General features: G+C 39.7%; 2 protein-coding genes across 3 annotated transcripts; both read right to left on the bottom strand.

The window, feature by feature from the left end:
- Positions 1 to 188: 188 nt before the first annotated feature.
- Positions 189 to 4,965, bottom strand: LOC310988681 (F-box only protein 6-like). Of its 2 annotated transcripts, XM_083975365.1 has the most exons (7): positions 4,807 to 4,965; positions 4,522 to 4,628; positions 3,400 to 3,649; positions 3,196 to 3,310; positions 2,372 to 2,467; positions 1,607 to 1,742; positions 189 to 558 (listed from the first exon to the last, which is right to left on the bottom strand). In XM_083975365.1, exons 2-7 carry the CDS (start codon positions 4,624 to 4,626, stop codon positions 412 to 414), a joined length of 849 nt encoding a protein of 282 aa, XP_083831491.1. In that variant the 5' UTR covers positions 4,627 to 4,628; positions 4,807 to 4,965; the 3' UTR covers positions 189 to 411. The 2 variants fall into 2 exon arrangements, with proteins under 2 accessions (XP_083831491.1, XP_083831490.1); XM_083975364.1 differs by having other exon boundaries at positions 4,522 to 4,965.
- A 3,066-nt stretch (positions 4,966 to 8,031) lies between these two features.
- Positions 8,032 to 22,220, bottom strand: dnajc11a (DnaJ (Hsp40) homolog, subfamily C, member 11a). The gene is made up of 16 exons (XM_083975315.1): positions 22,128 to 22,220; positions 20,686 to 20,815; positions 20,504 to 20,577; positions 19,564 to 19,665; positions 19,299 to 19,427; positions 19,094 to 19,216; positions 18,257 to 18,330; positions 16,527 to 16,716; positions 15,723 to 15,808; positions 15,434 to 15,550; positions 13,610 to 13,765; positions 13,396 to 13,465; positions 13,104 to 13,161; positions 11,269 to 11,411; positions 10,258 to 10,387; positions 8,032 to 8,494 (listed from the first exon to the last, which is right to left on the bottom strand). Exons 1-16 carry the CDS (start codon positions 22,197 to 22,199, stop codon positions 8,469 to 8,471), a joined length of 1,680 nt encoding a protein of 559 aa, XP_083831441.1. The 5' UTR covers positions 22,200 to 22,220; the 3' UTR covers positions 8,032 to 8,468.
- Between the last annotated feature and the right edge of the window lie 693 nt (positions 22,221 to 22,913).

Here is a 22,913-nt window from a genome sequence, read left to right as displayed (position 1 = left end):
ATAGCAGTGCAAATAATGCTTCTAGAGAGGTCATACATATGTAGCTTTCATTCTTTAACAACAACTTTATGACACATATTAGCATTTGTTGGTTTTATACAACACATACTTTCTTGTCCCTGATTATTTCCACAACCAAATTAAACTTTCTGCAATCAAGCATTAAAAGAAAGAAAAAAAAATTTGGTTTGCAAAGACACAAGTATGAAGGACGAGAAGAGGAATAATACACATGAACCTCCCGAACAGGATACAGTGAGAGGCAATAGCTAGTATTTAATATGCATTTACTGTATGCATGAATTACACACCAACATGGATAAGGAGAACTGACGACACGAGGCAAATATATGACAAATTATGTGCAATTTCAGGCAAAGAGAGGCAGCTGGCCGGGCGTTATTATCTGAGCTATGTGTCCACTGCTGGACATATCTCAACGCAGCTGTTGGTCACACGAATCCCGTACCACCCGGCCCAGTACTGTGTGTCCCTGCCTCCGTGGGTAAAGCGGATATATCTCACTCCTGGTCCGTAGTTCTGGAAAACATGGGTCACCTGAGAAACAGATGTTAAGAACAAGTGGGTTTAGAACTTTAGATTTGTTCCTGGGTTCATCATGCACTCTCATTGTCAGTGTTGTGGAGCAAGGGATCGAGACCAAACCAACATTTTCAAGACCATTATTGTATTCAGTACCACTACTCATAATTATCATGTGGCTTTATATTTACATTATTCCTATAATAACTGAAAAGAAAAGATGATTTCATATAAAACCTATACTAACTGAATCAAAGTTTGGATTGAACAGAATAACACAGCAGCACAGAATCATCCTGAAGTCTCTCCCCGTTTGCCACTGGTGCAACCAAGTTTTTCAGATGGTTACACAAGCATAATAATTCTGTAGAACATTTTTTTTAATTAGCTTAAAAGGTGCAATATGTAGGAATTCCCCCCATCTGCGGTTTCATATCGGAACGTATTCTTGATGTTGCATTCACGTGAAATCGGGCAGTCGTCAGACAGACAACAGATGCTGCATGTAACAGGATAGACAGTGGTCCGCCAGTATGAGGCAAAACATTTTACCGTCTTTCTCTCGTGGAGTAAAATGACATCCGGTTGGTTTGCCGACGGCCATCTGCCTGACTGCACCTGAATGCAACATCAGTGCCTCCGTCCTTCCTCTCACTACACAGTGGTGACAGTTTTAACAGGCGCTACCTGGAAAACTTTCTCCCCGAGTCGACAGCTCCGCTGAGTTTCCGTGGTTACCTACGGTCACGCTGCCACTGAACGTAAAAAAAAATGGCGGTGCAACATGGCCGCCTCGGTTCGGTGCGTCGCCCACTTATGTATTTGTAACGACTTGTAACAACTTATTCTAAGGTACGAGAAAGCTTTCATTTGTATGCGGGTTTGATTCGACTTCAGTGAAATACGTATTTATGAAAGCAATATTTGATTTTTGCTAATAAAAAGCTAAAATAAGTTACATACTGGGGCTTTAAAGTTATTGAATTAGTTACAGAGTGACAGAGAGAGACATTTGCGATTAAAACAAAGATGTCACTGCAGCTATGGTCTTGAAACCACCTACCTGATTCCACTGCTGGTCGTTCCACTGCGGAAAGATGACGACTTCGGGATCAAACGTCTGGATGGGTTTCTTTGTTTTATTCAGCAACTCTACAGTGATTTCATACTCGCAGCCGCAGTCCCATCGCGGCGCATACCTAATGTAACACAAACACACACACACACACACAGATCAGGGGTCAGCGGTTAAGGGTTCAACGAGGGGTCGGTTTCTATTCAGCACCGGTCACTGGGGCACGAATTCCTGTGGGTTTTTCAGTATGTTGTGCTTGTTTAAGTCATATAAGCTCGACAGTCACAGACACAGCAGCTCACGTTCATCTTCATTTGACACAAAAAAGTCACATTAGTGAGCGAGTGTGTTTATTTTGAGCGCCTCAGTGCACACAGGATAAAAAAATAAAGGATGAGATGTAATTGATGTCTTCTTCGGTTATAATAACTTATTATATTCACCTGTGCTATTTGTCTTGTGAGTTTATTAGACTTGGTTTCGGCACCAGGAGCTTGTATAAATAGCACAGCTCTGTTGATATGGGGGCAGCATCAGATGTAACGAGGTCATATTTATTAGGATTTACACAAGCTTTGTTTTTACATTATATATTATCGAGCAGAGGGGAGACTTTAGATAGTTTCATTTTGATAAATCTTTTTAGAAAATCAACGATAAAGTTCAACACTAAAATCTTGAGTTTGTGGACGATTCAATTTGCAATCGATCGAGCGGTTGCATCGAGTATTTCATGTGTATTATTGTTCTTACCAATCAGATATTTTGATGTCTGGCTGGAAGTCGTCCATAAATGACGGGTTGTAGCCTTCCTTCTCCAAATCAATCACCTGGGTTTTCCTGCACATCCTGCACAGAGGAGACGAGAGCTTTAGCTTCTGCACTTTATAAATGCAATTAAAATATAGAAATATTAAAGGGATAGTTCACCCAAAATTCAAATTTCAGTCATTTTCTACTCACCCTCATGTCGACTAAGGGTTGGGAGAAGTTTCAGAGTCCTCCGTGCCTTCTCTGAGTTACAGCGGGGCTCCGTGCTGCACTGCATGTCCATATGACGGTAGCGAACGGGGCTCATTTTTCTTCGTCCAAAAAGACACACCAAAAAACATCCAAATACCTCCATACTGCTCGTCTGTAATGTCCCTCTTGTATTGAAGCCCCAACATGAGAAATTGTTCCGAAAAAAATTAAATAAGTCTATATTTTAAGCTTGTTTGTAGTGGAAGCTCAGTTCACTGCTTTGCCTGTGTCTGTGCAAATCGCGCAAGATTTGCACTGGGAGCTTCTGCTACAAACAAGCTTAATATATAGACTTTTTTTCGGAACAATTTCTCATGTCGGTATTTGGATGTTTTTTGGTGTGTCTTTTTGGACGAAGAAAAGTGAGCCCCGTTCGCCACCGTCATATGGCAATGCAGTGCTGCACGGAGCCCCGCTGTGACTCCGAAAAGGCTCGGAGGACTCTGAAACTTCTCCCAACCCTTAGTCGACATGAGGGTGAGTAGAAAATGACAGAAATTTGAATTTTGGGTGAACTACCCCTTTAATGCCACATGATGATTTCTGCACCTTACCCATAAGACGTCACAAAGTTTTTCTGGACCTTGTCATTTGGATGCGGCACCAGGAGTCCTTCTATTTTCCACCTGTCGCCACCATTCTCCAATATCTGCCACTCCTTCATTTTTTCTGCAAAAACAAAGACAGGGATTTATTTGCAAGAGAAGTTATTTTTCAGAGGTAATTCTTTGTCTTTCGTTGTCGTGGTTTCTTCTTACTTTCTCCTTTTGGATTCTTGATGAGATTTCGTCTCTTCTTGCACAAGAAGTAAAACAACCTCCAGTCGTTGGGCGCTCTGGAGGCTTCGCGGAGACGATATCCTTCTCTCCGACACCTCTCTTTCCACAGGGACTCGCTGTCGGCCACCGCTCTCCACTGCTGGCACACCAGCCGACACGCACAGACCACCTGGTCAGGAGGAAGGTTCAGGAAGATCTCCTCCACAATCTCCACAGGAACAGGGAACATCTGGTAGGGATGGGAACCAAAAAAAAGGGACACACAGAAAAGGTGAAGTGGTTGAATAATAATATCTTCAGTTTTCCAGAGCAGACTTTGGACTAAAGCAATCTTTAATCTTTTCTTTTTAAGGGTCTTGTCTCACTGATAAACCTTTGACCAGCCTCGTATCCACTCTCCACCTCTCGTCCCTTTATTCAGATTTTCTCAGTAGTTTATATTCATCTAACCTCCCTTCTCTATGATTAAAATAAAGCAATGGCTCCCACTGCGATTTCACACTTGCACATTGTAGCATGAATTATTAGAAAAATGACTGTTAATATAATAGACAGTTTTAGCTTTTCTAATGTATGACCTTTATAGCTGTGTCACAGAAGTTCCACTTTAACCTGAAATCCCCTCCCTCACCCACTTTCACTTCCACATTCTGGGTAAAGGTGGTCATGCTTTAAACCGTTTTAATTATTATCCTTTTAAAAAATATATCTTTTTGCATTATTATAGTAAGGTTTTGGGCATATTTTAAGATGCTACAGTAGTTTGAGAGTTGTTATTGATACAGTATGTTGGTTTTAATGAGGAAAGCATGGTCACCATGAGGGCTGCAGTGCTAGGTGAAGCACACTTTTCCTTTTTTTTTTTTCAATTCTCATGGATATTATAAGGATTACATGTCAACATTCCCACTGTCAACTTGAACCTTTATGACCTCAAAATGAGCCCGCCCTCTCATGATGGGATATTCAGATATTTACATCTGCTGCAGCAGATAAGAGCAGACACATGCAGCTGTAACAGCAGGTAGTTGTATTGTATTAGGTGCTGGCTGCTCTTGTAAATGTTAAAAGGAAAAAGAAAGAAAGAAAACAAACACTTACATCTACAGTGAAGGAGGAGGCTGCAGGCTTCAGACTTGGGGCAGCTGCTGCTGCTGCTGCATCGTAGCTCTGAGTTGAACCCATTGCTCGCGCTTTCCTCTTCATACCTTGGACAAACCCAGGCTGGTGAACTCTTTTTTTTTACAGGCTGCACAGCCACAAACTGCAAAGCAAACCTGTATAAAAGCTCTCACACAGCTGCACAGTCACTATATCTAGGCTATGGCCTCAGTTATAAATACCCTACAACACAACGCGGAAGTGAAATCCAAGGTGGAGACGTACTGTTAAAGTCAGACCCGCTGCAACGCGAATGTTTCCTGTCACTCTCGATTTATTTTTGATTAATTAATTAATTTTTTTTCAAACGACGACCGATTCGTTACATCTTTGAAGTCGCTTTCGGAAATGTTGTAAGACTACTCTGAAGGCAGGAGGCTGCGGAAATTCCCCATCTTGTCATTTGACCAGAAAGTCGCGCTCGTTATTGTCTCCACGACACCCCGGAGGAGGCGCGGGCGGGCGGTGCTAGACGCTGAGCTAAAGCAGCAGCCAGTGAACTTGAAGGCAAGACAAAAAAAAACTCTTTGTAGCTACAGCACAATTAAACATTTTAAAGACAAAACATACAAGATAGATAACAGAAGTTAAATGACACAAGAAATAAGCGGAATATCAATAAATTCAATCACTTTAGCCTACTTCATTGTAAATCTATGGTCAATTAGTTTATTTTTTGCTTTTACTTTTATCTTCTTTTTTTTTTTTAACAAATGTTCTTATTAACAAATTTTCTTATTAAAAGCTTTAAATTCTTTTGTTCCATATCTGAGTAAAAAAAAAAAGGCAAAAAAGAGACAGCATGAACAGAGAACCTATCGGCAAGGTGGCTCCATATTCTTATGACAGTGTCATAAACTGAAAATTAAAAGACATGATTGGATAAATAATAATTATAATATTGATAATTATGTATAAATAAGATTGAGTAGAATTACTATGTTTATCTTTTATGGGGGGAAGAGGCTATTACACTTTTTTTTTACTCCACTATATTTATATTAGCCGACTTTACTTATAATGACCTTCAAAACAATTAACATAAACTAATAATAATGATCTCATAATTTAAGGATTAACACATCAACTGATTAATAGGCTAATAATGTTGAAATTATACAATAGCCTACCTTTGTATGAACCCAGCTGTTGACCCCGCCCACACGGTGTAAGCCGCGTTAAGTGTCAGGAAAGTCGTAGGTATGAGTCAGTCTGACACTGACTCAAACATATGTAGCCTATGTGTCATCCCGAGGGGGTCTCCCTTTGGATATCCTAGATAAAATATCTAAAAATAGATTAACAAGTGCCTTGCACGGTTTTACATAGGAGGTACAATCAAAGTGTCTTTTATTTTATTTATTTAAATAGAATATGCTCATGATTTTTGTAATGTATTATTTGAAAGAAGGAGGACTTTATTTTAGAAAACCGAAAGTAAATCTGTACACCTGAGTTGGTACACCAGTCTTATTAAGAAACGTAACTAACGCCACTGGCCACTAATCTTGTCCCTGAACGTTGCACGATGTGACGAGTGCAGTACGTGTCCCTGGATAAAAATAATAAAGGGACATGAATGGTGCGAGGAGAAGTTACTTTCACTTTCATAAGAGTCAAGACCATATCTGACCAAAACTGTGATGGGACACGAATAAAGACATGCCTGCGTATATACAGTATATAAATTATTGATTTCTATGTTTCTTCCTGTATGGAGGAGGGCTGCCACACAGCAAATACATTAATAATGGAATAGAATAATGCAGTCTAAAACTTTATAACTGTTGCCTGATCAGAAGAAAAAGTCATTTGAACTCACCATCTCTGTGGTCTTTCTTCACTGCTCTGTGGTCCTGCTGATCAGTTTGTCCCTGTTGAGACTGTTTAATCAAACTGATTGACGACTGCTCTGATTGGTTTACAACACCACAATCAGTTCAGTTGCTCTGGAAAACGTTCACTCTGTAAACATAAGTTTAACCCTAAGCTGATACTGGTTGACTCAACAACTCATCAGCTGGCTCAGTATAGGGAGCAGGGATTCTTCTTCAAAGGACAAACTCATTGATCCGATTAAGGAATCTTTACATTAATGAACAGTGTTTTTCCTTTTCCGGGGCTGGTTCGGAGCCAAAGTTGGAACCAGTAATTCTTCTTCCAAACTGGGAAACCTGTTTCAAATGGTAGAAGCAGCTCTCTGCTGGTCTAAAACTTTAATCAGTGGCTGAGGGTGGAGCTTTCATGTTCTACCATGATAAGGTAGTAGTAGTAAATTCATATTAAAATGTGTGTATTTAAAAGTAGTAAATCATGGTATCAAATTCAGGTTAAAGGGATAGTTCACCCAAAATTTAAATTTCACTCATTATCTCCTCCCCCTCATGTGGACTAAGGGCTGGGAGAAGTTTCAGAGTCCTCCGTGGCTTCTCTGAGTTACAGGGGGTCTCGGCGTAGCAGTGCATGTCCATATAACGGTTGCAAATGGATACCAACTGTCTTCGTAACAAAAAGACACACCAAAAAACATCCAAATACCTCCATGCTGCTCGTATGTAATGTCCGTCTTGTATTGAAGCCCCGAAATGCGAAATTGTCCCGAAAAAAATGTAATAAGTCTATATTTCAAGCTTGTTTTGTAGCCTCTTCCTGGTTCGAACCCTGGTTCTGGGTGGGTGAACTATCCCTTTAAAATGTCTATTCAAAAATCATGTTAAAATGTCATATTTAAAATCATGTAGGTTTAAAAATAGTTCAAAATGTAATGCATTTTAAAAGACTTTAAAAGGTTAAAAAGCTAAAAGTATGGATTGTGTGTGTTTTTAGGAGTTTAAAGCTGCTAAGGTTAAAGGTTAAAATGATCATTGAATAGTGATAAAAATGTCTTTATTTCATTTTGGGTGCCTTTCTAGTAGTTTAAGATTAAGTTTAGAATTAATGATTTGATCTTGTGTTATGTTGATTTATTATTGGGGTATATTTTCTTGATCTATTTGTGTTTGTGTTTAAGGTTTTTCACCTGCTTTTTGACAACTTTTCAAAATAAAAGAAAGAATTGATTCCTGGTCATTGAGTGAAGTCCAGCTTTTCACACTTCAGTGGTAGTAGTACTCATCATTTATAATTCTACTTTATTATATACTTTCCTTGTGTTTTAAGCACTTTTTTTTATTATAGACTACGTGCCTTGCTGTGTCTATTAATTTACTACTAGACAAGAGAGCATTGCACAAAAATTCCTCTGTGCCCAGACTGTTTGGTTTGTGCTGAAATGGCAAATAAAATCTCTTGACTCTATACTTATTACACAGATATTCATATTATTATTCAAATTTACACACATAGATGGTCGACTTCATGAGGTGCAGGCTCAAACTTAATTTATAATCATCTCCTCTTACAAGCATTAGATTTAAAAAGATAGAAAGAAAAATAAAAAGTACCAACATGTTTAGCAATATTAGACTGCTTTTTAATAATATGGCAAATAAACAGAGGTGCATTCATGTCTTCAATCACATAGGCACTGCAGTTTGTGTACAATACAGTACATTTAACTTGATCATAAATTACAAGCCTTGCCAAAAACGAACGGCCACCAATGAGGCCTGAGGAACCTGGTGGCCATTGATTCTGGTGTCACATTATAATTTCAAGCAGGCCACAACCCTGTCTGTGGAAACTGAATTATGATCAGCCCGGTCTGTGTCGCTCCCTCTGACTCCCCCTCTCTGCATATTTAAATGAATATAAAGACAAAAAAGGTAAATGCACATTTTCTGAGTTAACACAGACTTTTAAATCCATGGTGTATCTAAAACAAGTTTTTCCATCTTCTGTCAAACAGCTGAGAGATGAGTCTTTTTGGTCGGTCGGCGGAGGAGCTCCTATGTGTCGGCGTCGATCCTGTGAGCTGTACAGCGAAAGGGGAAGACAACAAAGCAGATATAACGCTGCTGCTGGAAGGTGGCAGAGTAAAACAGCTTGGTGGGTTTTATTTGGAGACACTTTTAAACTGGAGATAAAATGATCTTGGATATGTTAAAGGAGTCATCACCTGTTTTTTTTATGTATCCAGTCCCCCTTGAATTGCTTTGAATCAATTCTTAAAACTTATTGGAAATCTAACATGGCGCTTCTTCTGACACTTTTTCATATGGCAACTTTCTCTCGTGAGAGTATAAGCGCGAGGTTTTGACTGGTCCGGATGTTCATTGTATTAATATGTAATGAGGCGCGCATTGATTGGACGCAGGCATTGCTGTATTGGAAACCGCATACTATGCTGCTCTCTGCCGTGTACCGTAACCATGTTATATAACTTAAAGCAGAAGTAAGCGATCCGGTCGTTTTCGCTAATGCTGCGTTCCAGGCCGGCTTTTGAAATCGTAAATTACAGCTTCAAGTCACAGCTTACGACTTTGTAGCGTTTCAGGCAAGCCACTCATGTTTTTCCGACCTGTTTTACCTGTGAAAGTCACTATAACGGCCACTCGTAACTTCCGACCGGTGAACTCGTACCAGATCGAACTGGTATGACTTCACGGTCGGAAAAATACGAGTTTCCTTGAACGCACCATAACAGTCGTCGTCCCTACGTCACCACATTCACGCCGTCCCTTGGCTGCACACACAGCCCTGCATGCCGTTCTCTCTCCTCATTGGATAAAAACCGTAGGATACGATAAAAGTTTTCTCCTTGGCGCAGAGCAGAGTGACTGACAGACCCGTGTTTCAGTCCAAACACTCTATGTAAGTGATTGCTGTCGGAAGATATAACTATTTAAGACTTATATTAACACAAATATATCACTTACTTCTGCTTTAATAAAATAAAACAAAATGTAATCGGTTCATTGTAAAACATGTATTTATTGATGCAAAATGTGGTGATTTCTGTACGTAGGCTACAGAGCCCCGGGGCAGAGCTGCTGCTGCTCTGTGTGAAGCTTCACTTTTCATTCAAACAAACTAATACGACTGCCACAATTGTTAGATTTCATCAATGAGACCAACATTTATCTCCTAAAAATAATTTAACCAGCCAGCGGTAAACCTCTACAAACCTGCGGGTAAGTTAATTGGCGATCGTTTTCTCCCCCGGGGTGACGACGGAGGTTGGCCGGCCGATGAGCTCTGCAGACGGGTTAGCTTCACTTCTCCCAACGTCGGAGCAAACTTCTAAATTTGGATAAACTAACCACACATTGGGGATCTAAACCCTTACTTTCTCGCATGAAAAAATATTAAAACTTAATAAAGTGACGAAATAACAGCGCTACAGTGGGAAATAAAACAAATAATGGCGACGTAAAGTAAAGGCTCCTGTGGTGACGTCAACACAGGAGCAGAGTCAAAATCTCGTAATTTTGCGGTGTGCAGCCTCATGAGCGACTCTGGCTTAAACAAAGAGCCCAAACGAAAAAACTCAGGGTCCAACACCAGTATACATGTTTTAACAAGGAAAAATGCGATTTTCCAGGTGATGACTCCTTTAAATACATCTACAAAGACTCAGGGCTGAAGTGAAATCCCCATCGCTGCCTGAAGCATCTAAAACTGTTCAAGACGATAGATCATCTGCTAGCTAAATCATTAACCTGCACTGAAGAAGATAAACACACTACACTAATAGCAGCAAACCCACACTGTGCTGTGCTGTACCGAGGGACTTACATTGCTTTGGTATCCTGAGTGGTTCGGTGTCTCCTGACAGGACTTGATGCATGACCCCGCGGAACTGATACAGCACCTTCAGGCTCTTCTCCTCCCCCACACAGGGGTCGTAGAAGCCAGGGAGTCCAGACTGGATGTTTGAGGGGAAAAACAACATCAGGTCACGCACCAACAGCAGCAGCGGCAGACTGAATCATCACATGGCAAGTTGAGGACATCAGTTTGTAACATTTGCATGTAGGGATGTCACGATTATAGATTTTCTTGGTGTGATTATTGTCAGAGAAATAACCACGGTATTACAATTATCACGATTATTATGCATTACCGTTACACTATGAATGTGTAAAATCAAATATAGTCAAAATATAACTACATTACTAATTATTTACACAAGCGTATCTATTAAAGGGACAACGAGGAGTTTCTATTTGGTTATAAAAAAGTCTCACGTTAATGTGGATGAATCTACGTTACCCACACTTGTTAATGGCTCCATTTTCGATAAATATATCGTTTTGTCTCTATCGTTATTTGCGCCAGTCCAAGAGTTTCACTGGAGGCTCATGGTAAATGTAGTATGAAAACACTTTGCTTTCCAAAACTCCTCGTTGTCCCTTTAAAATATGATCAATGATTAATCCCCCAGGGTAAGTGTTTGAAATATTCAAGTTTAATCTTTTTTTTTTAAATTACAAATGACACTCTAGCATTTAAATTCCTACCAATTCAATGTTACGTTAGGTAAATGAACCAGTATCTGTGCATTTACCTTTATTTTGGCGCACATCTGTTGATACGGATGCAACATAATCTTTTTTGGAAAGTGACGGTATTTAGGAATCTTTACGATTAATTAATTGAGGTGTTTAATCCCACGATTAATTGTGAAAACAAGTAACTGTGACATCCCTACTTGCATGAATTTACCCAGTGTGTGTTTGTATACCAGAAAAAAAAACCTTGTACTGTATCAATGTATACATTACAGCTAAAAATGAATGGACGCACCTTTGTGGCCTCAGTGAGGATGAGTTTTGAGTCTTTCACCAGACACTGCAGCGGCACGGTGACGTCGATGACCTTTGCCCTCTCGTGTCTTCTGCTGTTGTCCGTCACAAACTTGCCGTACCAGGCGTTGAGGATGATGAGACCTGGTTCAGGAGGCAGCAACAGAACAGTTTTAATCAGAATGGGGATGTGATGGAAATGGTCTCCTGCATTTTAGTGTCATTTTAGAGTCATTTTTTCTGAGCTCTCACAAGTGCTTTACTTAATAGTCGCCATATTCACATTCAAAAACCCTACGCTGCCTGGACACTGCAAAAACTCAAAATCTTACCAAGAATATTTGTCTTATTTCTAGTCAAAACAAATCTCATTATACCTAAAATAAGACTCATCACATAAAAAGTAGCTTGTTTTTAGACACTTTTTACTTCTTTCTAGCATATTTTATTATTTATCTATTCTTCTGGATTTTTATAGTGGCTTGTTGCTTTTCACCTGCCATCATTGTTGTAGTGCTGTGTTCCTTGTCTCTTGTCTCTCCATGTCCTTGTTGCCTGTCATGTATTTTAAATGTTGAAGCAGCTGCTGCAAAACACTTGCCCGTTTCGGGACAATAAAGGAATTTACTTACTTACTAACTTACTTATTTTCATTTGAAATAAGTAGAAAAATCTGATAGTGGAGCAAGTTTTTCTTTGAAACAAGTGAAAATGATCTAAAAACAAGTTGATTTTTAGGTGATGAGTCCTATTTTAAATGGAAAGAGATTAGTTTTGACTAGAAATGAGACATTTTGACAAGAAATAAGACAAATATTCTTGGAAAGATTTTGAGTTTTTGCAGTGGAGGTGCTGGGAATCAAACCTGGAAGACACTAAGAGCCGAACACATCTCCCCCACTTTCAACCTGGAACTATTTTAATCTTGCCTGCCTGCAATTCTAGCCGCTCAGTTTATTACAGAACCAGTGTAAAATTGTGAGATTTCTTTGTTCAAATCATTTTGCAAGTACCTATCAAAAAGGCAGCACAATTAATTTTAATTGCAAGCTGCATAAACAGCACCATAACCATTTCATGGTGTGTAGTCCTTAGAATAAAGAGCAGCTGTGTCTATGTTATCATACACAGACACACACACACACACACACACACACACTGCTGCTGGTGCTATTAACTGTTACTTTATATGTGCAAAGTCTAGGGGACCTCTGATGATACTAAAATCAAAGCAGCCTGTACAGTGACAGGTGTCATAAACCAATTATCACATGCCAAACTCCCCCAGGTGAAAATTATACTCTCTGCTGGGAGCTTTTTGTTAGGTCTACTTATCAAGGGCCAACTAAAAAGCCCCTGTGGAAATAAAAGCTGGAGGGTCATCAAAAAGAAAAAATAAAATAAATAAAATCTGAGCTCTGGCACTCTTATCAGCTGTTTCAACCCTGATTAAAAAGCTGCCCTAATGTCCACACAATCACCTAAGACACCGTAAGTGTCCACAGAGTCTCTTTACTAGTCTTTGCCAGATATACAGTCCCTTTAAATTTCAGTGAAACACACAGGAAGATGATTTAAATTGTGTTTTCTGCTGTAACTTCGTTTTTTTTGGGGGGGGGGTGAGCACTGAGGGAACCAGTTTTGTTTCATACAGTGAAAACAGACACTTGTATCTCTGGAATTACACTTTGAAGGGAGCAACTTTCAATCAGTATTTCATCTCGAATGTATGAAAAACAGTCCAGAATCAAAGAGAATCAGACAGTTTTTCAACGACCTGCTTAAAAAACATTATTCCCCAGGATAAGCTCATCCCTTAAATATTATTGATCTTACCCATTCTAGACTCCTCAGCTTCAATAATCCTGCGCACAGACTCCTGCATGAGCAAGACCTTCAGAGATGAAAAAGGCACAGAGAGGGAGACAGAGACAAACAATGAGATCTCACATCGTATGGATTATACTAATGAATTCCAATAAGACTTTGCATCTTATCTAATCCCATCTCAGACTGTTGTGCGACTTGTAATATTCCTTGACAGTCAGTCGCCCACAACACCGTCAACACCTGCATCTCCTCTCTAACTCCAAAACCAGCTACATGTTAAAGCACAGGAAACACTCACAGAAGCCTCTGCCTCCTGCTTCTTCTTGGCGATATTAGAGGCCGAGCTCTCCCGCTGCTTCTCCAAGTCTCTGTTGTTGTTGTTGAGTGAGAAGAGCGTAAATGGGAAGAAATAAATAAAATTAGCTCATAAAATCCTGCCATAATAGTACATACTTGGCATAATGCTTCTCATGCATGAATCAACCAAGTTAAATGCGAAAGGGTTTTCTTACTCTTCCTTCTGGGCCCGCACGTAGGGCCGAATAACGAGCTGCTGGATGGCGAGGTAGAAAACCAATGGTCCAACTGTGGCGTAAAATACAGCACTTGGCAGGAGTTGGTCGGTCAGGTGAATCGGGAAGAAATACGTCTGGCTGGCTCTGTTTAGTCTGCAGATATGGAGATGGATTGGATTTATTATTTAAAATGTACCTGGCCGCACTCTGGGAGATGATTGTGGGAATGTCTGTCTGAAAAAAGGCAGATTGGGCCAAGTCACATCGAGAAATATAAAAGTTTACTTTTCCCTCAGCTGCATACTCGTTACTGCCTAAACAGAGAGTAATATAAACTAAAAACTATCTGTAATACTTAAAGGAATATTTCAACATTTTGGCAAATTGGCCCATTGCCATAATCCCTACAGTCATAGCAGTAGGTTCGTTACCTAATTGTCGGTGCAAGCTGTTTTGAGATCGGCGGTGCAGAGGCGCTGCTCAGCAAACGCAACGGAGGTTTCCCTCATCGAACTAAATACACAATCCAACAACTCCAAAACGCTCTGGTGGACAAGTTGTGACCTGCACATTCACCACGCTATGAGATAATAACAAATAATTATGTAACATTACGACACATGAAGCAAATACTCAGAACTACTTTCACTTTTCAAGTCACTCTGCCGAGCAGCCGTGTGGGGAATGTAGTTCCGGTTACATATTTTCCTCGAAAACAACTCAGTCTCATAACGTTGTGTTATTATCTCATAGCGTGGTGAATGTGCAGGTCACAGCTTGTCCATGAGGGGGTTTTTGGATTGTGTATTTGATGAGTTTGATGAGGGAAACCAAGAAATAACGCGCGTCGTGCAGACCTCACGTCTCTGCCCCGCCGATCTCAAAACAACATGAACCGACAATTAAAGGTAATGAAGATAGTCCTATGACTATAAGGATTATGGCAATAGGCAAATTTGCCAAAATGTTGAAATATCCCTTTAAAGGTCAGACAGGATGATGAATTGTATGCCGACTGTTTTCAAGAGAAGTTAATGTCAGACATGTTCTGCTGACGTCCGTCTGTGACAGTCTGACAATAATTTACATACTTTTAAACATCATATATCCCAGCACCACCTAAACTCTCAGTGGCTTCTGTCCTGTGTGTACACTAGGGGTGTGCCAATAAAATCGATTCACATAAGAATCGCAATTCTCATTTAATACGATTCAGAATCGATATAAAATGTCCCCAAAATCAATTTTAAAGAATAAAAAATGAAACAAATCTGCTGGCTGTCGGCCTCCGTTTCCTTAGAATTTAAAAGGCAGCATGTTTAACTGCACTATTTTTTATAATAAAGAGGCACTTTTAATTTTGTTACTTAAGCAATATGTGATATTGCTTTTATGCAACAGTTTCAACAATTCCATCTAAGCATGGATAAATGTTTAAAACTCAATAAGTGTGAAAAAGACACTTTAGTCATTCTGTCTTGTAAAGCAGACTGGAGTAGATCATGAGGATCCGTTGCACACCGACAGACTGAAGCAGAAATCATTAGGAATCAAATCGTTTTGAATCGAAAATCGATTTTGAATCGACTCGTAGCCTCAAAAATCTGAATCGAATCGAATCGTGAGATAGTAAAAGATTCCCACCCCTAGTGTACGCCCTCAAAGTTGAACCCTTCTCCAACCCAGAGACAATTTGTGGAGAGGATTAATTTTCCTGGCTGATGACGCTGTGTCTGGACTCCCATGGGTCGCCGTGGCAGCTGCAAAAAAAAAAACCCTGTTCCAAAACTGAAGAAGACTAGAGCAAAGAGCCACGCTTACTTGATCTTGAGGGAGACACCTTGGGGGACTCCCACGCTGACGGTGGCGCCCAGGACGCTGTGCCGACTGATCTTCCTCTCGGCGCCGTACTCCACCACCGTCCCAAAGAAACCTGATCTGTAACACAAAGGCAGTAAAACAGTCACTCTTCTCTTTCTCTGTCTGCAGTCACAAAACTTTTCTTGAATTTTGAAGCTGTCACTCCTTGAGAGCTAACGATGCACTGACTGACTGACAGGAGTCTTAATAGGATTATACAGATAACACACACTGCAATTTGAAAACATACTTTACTGAGCCTTTAATCTTCGTCTGATCTTCGTCCTGGAACTTGTACTGGTAGCTCATCATCAGGAAAGTGTGAGGAATGCCAAGCTGCAGACACACACACACAAAAAGGAAACAATCAAACAAAACCTGGACAGGCAACTGTTAATTTGATTAAAATTTAACTTAAAGGAATAGTTCACCAAAAATGAAATTTTCATTAGTGACTCACCCTCATGCTGATGAATACTCTGGAGTAGTTTTTTATTCCTCAAAGTGCATCTGGAGACCCGGGAGGCCGGTTCGTAGTCCAACGAAAACGTTATATGAGGGTCAATAGCGCCTGACACAAAAACGTCCATAAAACTACACAAAAACCATTTAATATTCCTCCACACTGCTCGTCCACTGCAATCCAAGTGTCCTGAAGGGATATAGTCCAGAGTTTACTGGAAACAACGTAATTTAGGACATTTTTACAGCCTAAACAGTCCTGTACTGGACTTGCCTAAATGACGTTGTTTCGGGTAAACTCTGGACTATCTCCCTTCAGGACACTCGGATTGCAGTGGACGAGCAGTGTGGAGGAATATTACAGTAGAAGGTTTTTGTGTAGTTTTATGGATGTTTTTGTGTCGGGCGCTATTACTATCATATAAAGTTTTCTTTGGACTACGAACCGGCCTCCCGGGTCTCCAGATGAACTTTGAGGAATAAAACTACTCTGGAGTATTCATCAGCATGAGGATGAGTCAACAATGACTGAATTTCATTTTTTGGTGAACTATTCCTTTAAAAATAAGTTAACCGTTGCGCTGCAGCTAACCTGTGCTGCAAAGGTGAAATGGCTGCTCTTGGTGTCCCTGACTATGCTGGTGTTCATAGAGGACTGGACCCCCCATCGCCACTGCAGATAGCCCATAGTGTTCTTGTCGAGGTGACGGGCCAGGACCGTGGTGACGCCGGGCCGCACGCCTCGGGAGGAAAACTGGAGCCCACACTGAGCCGTCACGAAGCTAAGGGAAAAGATGAGAAGAGAGAGAAAAAAAATGCTCAACTGTTTGTGTCGTAGTAAAAATAGAATAATAAAATATAAAATGCTGTTAAAACACTATCTCTTAGAATTTAATGAATTATGATTTAACATTTAGTCTATAAAGAGGACTGGTTTACAGTTGTGGTTGTACCCTTTTTCTTGGAGTGGATATTTGTGTATGGGTAGTTGAAGTGCATGGTCACGGTCACTTCAGACAGTTAATGCTTATTAATGTGATTTACTTTTTTTTTTTTTCTTCTTCTTATTTACTTTGTGTGTGTATTATACTAGGTTGCTGATGACAGGTATTATACAAGGTTTTTTAAGGGACCGAAGTATACAGGGTTCCTACAGCTTAAATCAAGTTAAATTTAAGACTTTTTAAGACTTTTTTAAAGCCACTTGAAATTAAATTTAAGACCGAAAAAAAAAAAAAAACACCACATCAATTACATAGGGTTAGGGACAATTTTACCCACTTTCCTATGTGATCCAAGGTAAAGTGACTGCTACATGAACATTGGATTGTGTCTCTTTCCAGCTGTCCTTTCAAAATAAATGCATAAAAAGTCCGGGAAAAAAAAAACACTGACTCGGGAGCTGGTGGCGGTGAGAAATTTAGCGTTGACGGCCGCCACTAAAACTTCTCTATGTCAGAATGTTACCAATTATTTTGAGATTTGAGACTAATTACAACTATAAAATACCACTTACCAAGTGTTAACATTTTTAAGACTTTTGAAAAATTGATTTAAGACATTTTAATGTCAATTAAGGCCTTGTTTTTAGATTAATGAATTCAATGCCTTGATTTCATAGAATGAAATCTGAGTGTAGATAAATGGTGATGTCTGTGGTGTCTGTCAAATGTGTCAGATTTTTTTTTTTTTCTGTGGTTTGTTTATTATTAGGGAGCTGTCGTTGTTTGTTCTTGTTGTGTCATGTATAAATGTATGTTTCTTATATGTAAGTGTGAATGTTTATGTGTATGTTGTGTGTATGTCGGACCCCAGGAAGAATAGAGAGCCTAAGCGGAAGCAGGAAGGAAGTATCGGTCACCGTGGGACCTCAACTTGGAAAAAGTCTCCATGTAAGTGAACGGGAGTCAAAGTTTTATTTTGTGATCCGATTGAATTGTGCCATGAGAAAAAAATATGACCTCTACCTGTTTAAACCATCACGTTTCATGCCAAGAAATAGAGCGTCTTCACACTAAATACATTCTTCCGTTGCCGTTTTACGATCAACTGATGATTTCTCTTCATGAAACGTGATGTTTTAAACAGGTAGAGGTCATATTTTTTTCTCATGGCACAATTCAATCGGATTAGAAATAAAACTTTGACTCCCGTTCACTTGCATGGAGACTTTTTCCGAGTTGAGGTCCCATGGCGACCGTTACTTCCTGCTTCCGCTTAGGGCTCTCTATAGCCGATGCTGCCGCTGGTGCAAATGGGGATCCTAATAAAGAAAAGATAAAGAACAACAACAACAACTTCCTCTTGCATTTCAACACTCACCATCGAGGTGTCAGGTTTCGGAATATCTTCATTCCTAGGAGAGGCCCATGGGTGTCTCCAGCTCCTAACTCTACCTGTGTGCACACAGATAACAAATAATGCAAATAATTATTAAAGGACAATTCCGGGCAAATTCAACTCGGGGTGTATGTTCCTAACATTTTAGGTCTAAAAGAAGGAATCTGAAGATTTTCAGTTTAATGTCTCCTGTTTTGCGGTAGTTGTGTCTGTCCCCGCATCGCCACGGCAGCGATGAATGGGAGCGAATGGAAGTTCCACTGCTTAGGCTGTTTGCATCCCTCTAAGCCACAGACAGCGTCAGATGGCGACTCAAACATGCACCCAGAAGTTTGTTTACTTCAAGCAAGTCAAGAGTTGATATTCCTGTGTTTATGACACAAACGGGAGCTTCCCACTGCACCTGAACACACCGAGCGTCAACTTGGGTCTCGCGCGAGACTCTGGGAGACTTTGAATTAGATCTAGTTTTACAAACATGTCGGCTTGCTTGAAGTAAATAAACTTCTCGGTGCATGTTTGAGTTGCCATCTGACGCTGTCTGTGGGAAAAAATTGCGGCTTTGAGGGATGAAAACAGCCTAAGCAGCAGAACTTCCATCCGCTCCCATTCATCGCTGCTGTGGCGATGCGGGGACAGACACAACTACCGCAAAACAGGAGCAATTAAACTGAAAATCTTCAGACTCCTTCTTTTAGACCTAAAATGTTATAGGCAAATACAGCCCTGAGTTGAATTTGCCCAGAATTGTCCTTTAAATAATTGTCCAGGTGTTTTTGTAACAGAGGAAGATGAAGAAAGCGTGTGAATGCAGCGTACCTCTCCCCAGCCCTTCGCTGACGTGACTCTTCTCAAGGCCAAGTTAATGGTGCCGCCTCCGTTTCCATTGTGGGTCGACAAGGAGCCAGATAAAATGGCCGTGTCTTTTGTAGTAAGAGGAGCCTGCAGTAAAACAACATAAAATATTTTAGTTTCTCACAGCGTCGACATGGCTTCAAAGATGTTACTTAGAAGAACTCGTCACCTCTATGGATTGTGATATGTGCATTTTGTTGATTTCCACGTGTGGGACTCCTCCTCCCGCCACGTCCTCAAAGTCCTCCTCATATCGGTCAAACAGGTCCGTGGCGTCGATGCCAACGCTAATCGTTCCCTGAGAATAACGCAGTATATGAAGACTGTGTTAATTCACAATTTACACAATACGCACAAGCCACTTTATGACTTTTTTTTTTTAACGTTACGCTCACATCAATAATACGAGGCTTGTTATCTCGCCGTGAACATACCTTCGGGTTGGTCCTTTGCTGGAGCCTTCTCTCCTCTCGTTCCCTCTGAAGACGTTCGTACTCTTCTCGAATCTCTGCAGGGGTTCTTTTCCTCTCCACCACCTGGAGTAAGAAGATAGTGATTAGGATGCAAAGTGAATGAATGGTGCGTTCGGGTGCTTCAGAGGTTGCAGATAAAAGTTGCAGAGAAGAAGAACTTTCACCGGTATTTCACACTCAGTCATGTGAATATTTATTAAGTATCATATTTTTGTACTGCTGCTCTGCACATCAATGATTTCAGATGGAAGTGATGCTATATTGGACGGGGTGGTGTTGGGTAAGAACGCACCTGTATTTAAAAACATATTGAAAATTAAATGCAAATCACATTTGAATGCGAACTAGCCATTAACATCAAATCAAACTTCTATCTGAAAACAGAAACTTTAGATTTCAGATATAGATCTCTGGCCCTTTTAGAAATTTTGTGTCCTTGTCCTTCTTTTAATCCCAGGCTCGAGCCTTTTTATTAAAGTGTTTTTCGTTGTGTCTTGTATGTCCTTGTGTTTTTCCACTTGACCTGGAACAACTGCACAAAAGTTCCTATGTGTGTGTGCACAAATGGCAAATACAGTTTTTGACTTCTGCCTAGAGGAAATTAAACTATTTTTATTCATTATTATTAAACTAATTTGTTAAAGTTGTCCAAAAAACAGAGTCTTGACTGTACTGAACAGTCGCCACATACAAACACAATGACCTAACAGTAAGAATAGCTGAAAGCACGATTCATTAACCAGCATGAGGTTAATTAAAGGTAATGTAGTGTCACCAAACTTGACCAAATGCAAAATCTAATGTTTGCACTTGGCTTACAATACATATGTGCCATTTATAATGAGGGTTTTAAAATTATGTTATTGTAATCATTACCATCTACAGTCAGTAATAAACTTACCTCCCATCCTTCAACATCAAGCCCTCGTTTGCCATAGATATCATAGATAGCTCGTGACTGTGGGTCTCTCAGCACTAGAAAGAGATAATACATAAACAATAAATAGTTTATTCTTAATACAGTAGATCATATCATAAGTTTCATGTGTAGCTGCATAGGATTAGTACCAAAGCTTTTCTTACCTTCATAAGCTTCATGTACGAGGTTAAACAGCTGCTCTGCCTGTCGCTTCAGCTCAGGGTCTCGGTGCTTGTCTGGATGATACAGCATGCACAGCCGCCGGTACGCCGCCTTCAGCTCCTCCTGTGTTGCCTGGAGCATGATATTGAAAAAATGTCAAAGAGAAAACTTGTAGGAAAACCTTCAAAAATAACATACATCATGCACACAGCATGGCACTGCTACAGCTGAGCTCACCTACTTCCAGTTTAATTTACGGATCACTTCTTTGAACTTCATAGAGTCTACCAGCTCTGCTTTGACACCATGCAGAGTTTACATTACATGTGACAAAACAAAAAAAATACATTTTCTGGTTCTGCTTAAACTCAAATTATGAGTAGATTGATGTGAGATGGACTACAGCGTAAAAAAAAAAAAAACCTATTGCCTACAGTATAATCACTAATCTGCTGTCAACCCAAATGACTTTGTGTTTTACTACACACGGATAAATGGGTTAGGGTTACATCATTTGTCACCACTGGACACAAATACCATATTTTGTTTTTGTTTTTTAAATGAGAAAGAAGTAAATTAGAAATATTAATGCATTATTACATTTGTATTTCACTTAACCTAATAAGTACTGATGTAGTACAGTGTCCAAACTTGTAAACATGCTTTTGATCGTGAAATAAAAGGTGCACAAATACAGTATGGAAAGTCTCATTCTCAAATAACAGTGCTAAAGGGATTGCATTTGATTTTATTTAATTCATTTAACTTGTCACTTCATAAATGAATAACTTGTGTAAAATGCCCCACATTTGCATGCATTTTCTGATATATTCTTCAATGCAACTTTGCCTTTAACTTGTAACATTAAAATTAAACTCCTGCATCACAGCATATGCTTGTGTAATAACTCGGGATTTGCATTTTAACGTACTAATGTACTCCACAAATCAAGTTATCCCGACCAAAAAAGTCGTCGATGATGATGATCCCTAGCATAATGTTTACAGAGTTTAATCCGTGCAGCATGCTTCATGAAACCTTGAAGTACAGTACAGTAGTAGCATTAGCCTTCACTATGTGTGTCATGTGTGAAACTGAAAATAACTCTCACTTTATATAAACACATAAAGTCTCACAATAAATAACACAAACTTCTCTGTGTGAGAAAACTCCTGTATATATATGTGTGTGTGTTTGTATAATAAAAAGTCGTAACTTCACAACCACAACCTGTAGCTTCGTCCTGTTGTAAACTATCCAGCCAAAGAGTCACAGCAGCAGCAGCACAGAGGGAATCAATGTCGAGGGTCACAAGCTAGCCACCTAGCTAACGTTAACAGCCGTTATTAAAGCAGCCGTGAAACAAAACACGGAGAAACTTCACGCATCTGCTGCTAAATTCACCCGCACAAACGTCTATAAAGGTCGCAAAGACGAACTGTACCTCTCTTCTGACATTCAGCAGCGAGTAATAATCATCATTGCCGATCTCATCATCGTCCAAGGCAGACGCCATGTTTACACCCGGTCATCTTCTCCTTCGTCGTCATTTTCACCGCTGTGACGTGGCACTGCGCGCGCTCTGTCGCCCCCTCGTGGTTGGGATGAACGACGACACCACGTGACACCACCACAACCACCACCACTGACTGTATTCAGTTCACTTTTATATTATTTATTATATTTATTTAAGTAAGCTTTCTGCAAAATTTTAGTACAGTACACTTTACATTGTCTTTTTTAAACTTTTATTAACTTGTGTCCCTTTTAATTGAGCTTGTACTGTAGCACTTTGAGATTGCTTCAATGTAAAGTGTATTATAACTAAAATGTATTATTATTATTACTTTTTAGTTTCTAAGTTTAAAAATCACAGGTATTGATTAGTTATTGACAAAGCTGAAGAATAATGCGGATATACTATAGAAATATATCAGATATGTTTCCATAATCTAAAAGTGAGGCCACATTTTATGTTTAATCACGTAGATACTTATTAAATGTTATTAATTTAGCCTATGTATTTATTGCAATAAATTGCAATCATATGTTGTCTAAAAGAAAGCATCTATGTATTGTATTTTTATTTTTTGGCTCGGCTGTATAGGTCTCCGGGATGGGTAGGGTGGGTCTTGGGTTATAGCCTATAGAAAATGAAAAAATGAAAATGTGACTTTTTCTGGATGTACTGTTAACCGCAACTGTGAATCAATAAAAAGATTTGGGAAAA

Source organism: Trachurus trachurus (assembly GCF_905171665.1).
Source record: "Trachurus trachurus genome assembly, chromosome: 7".
Taxonomy (NCBI): Eukaryota; Metazoa; Chordata; class Actinopteri; order Carangiformes; family Carangidae; genus Trachurus; species Trachurus trachurus.
This window is presented reverse-complemented; position numbering and strand designations above follow the sequence as displayed.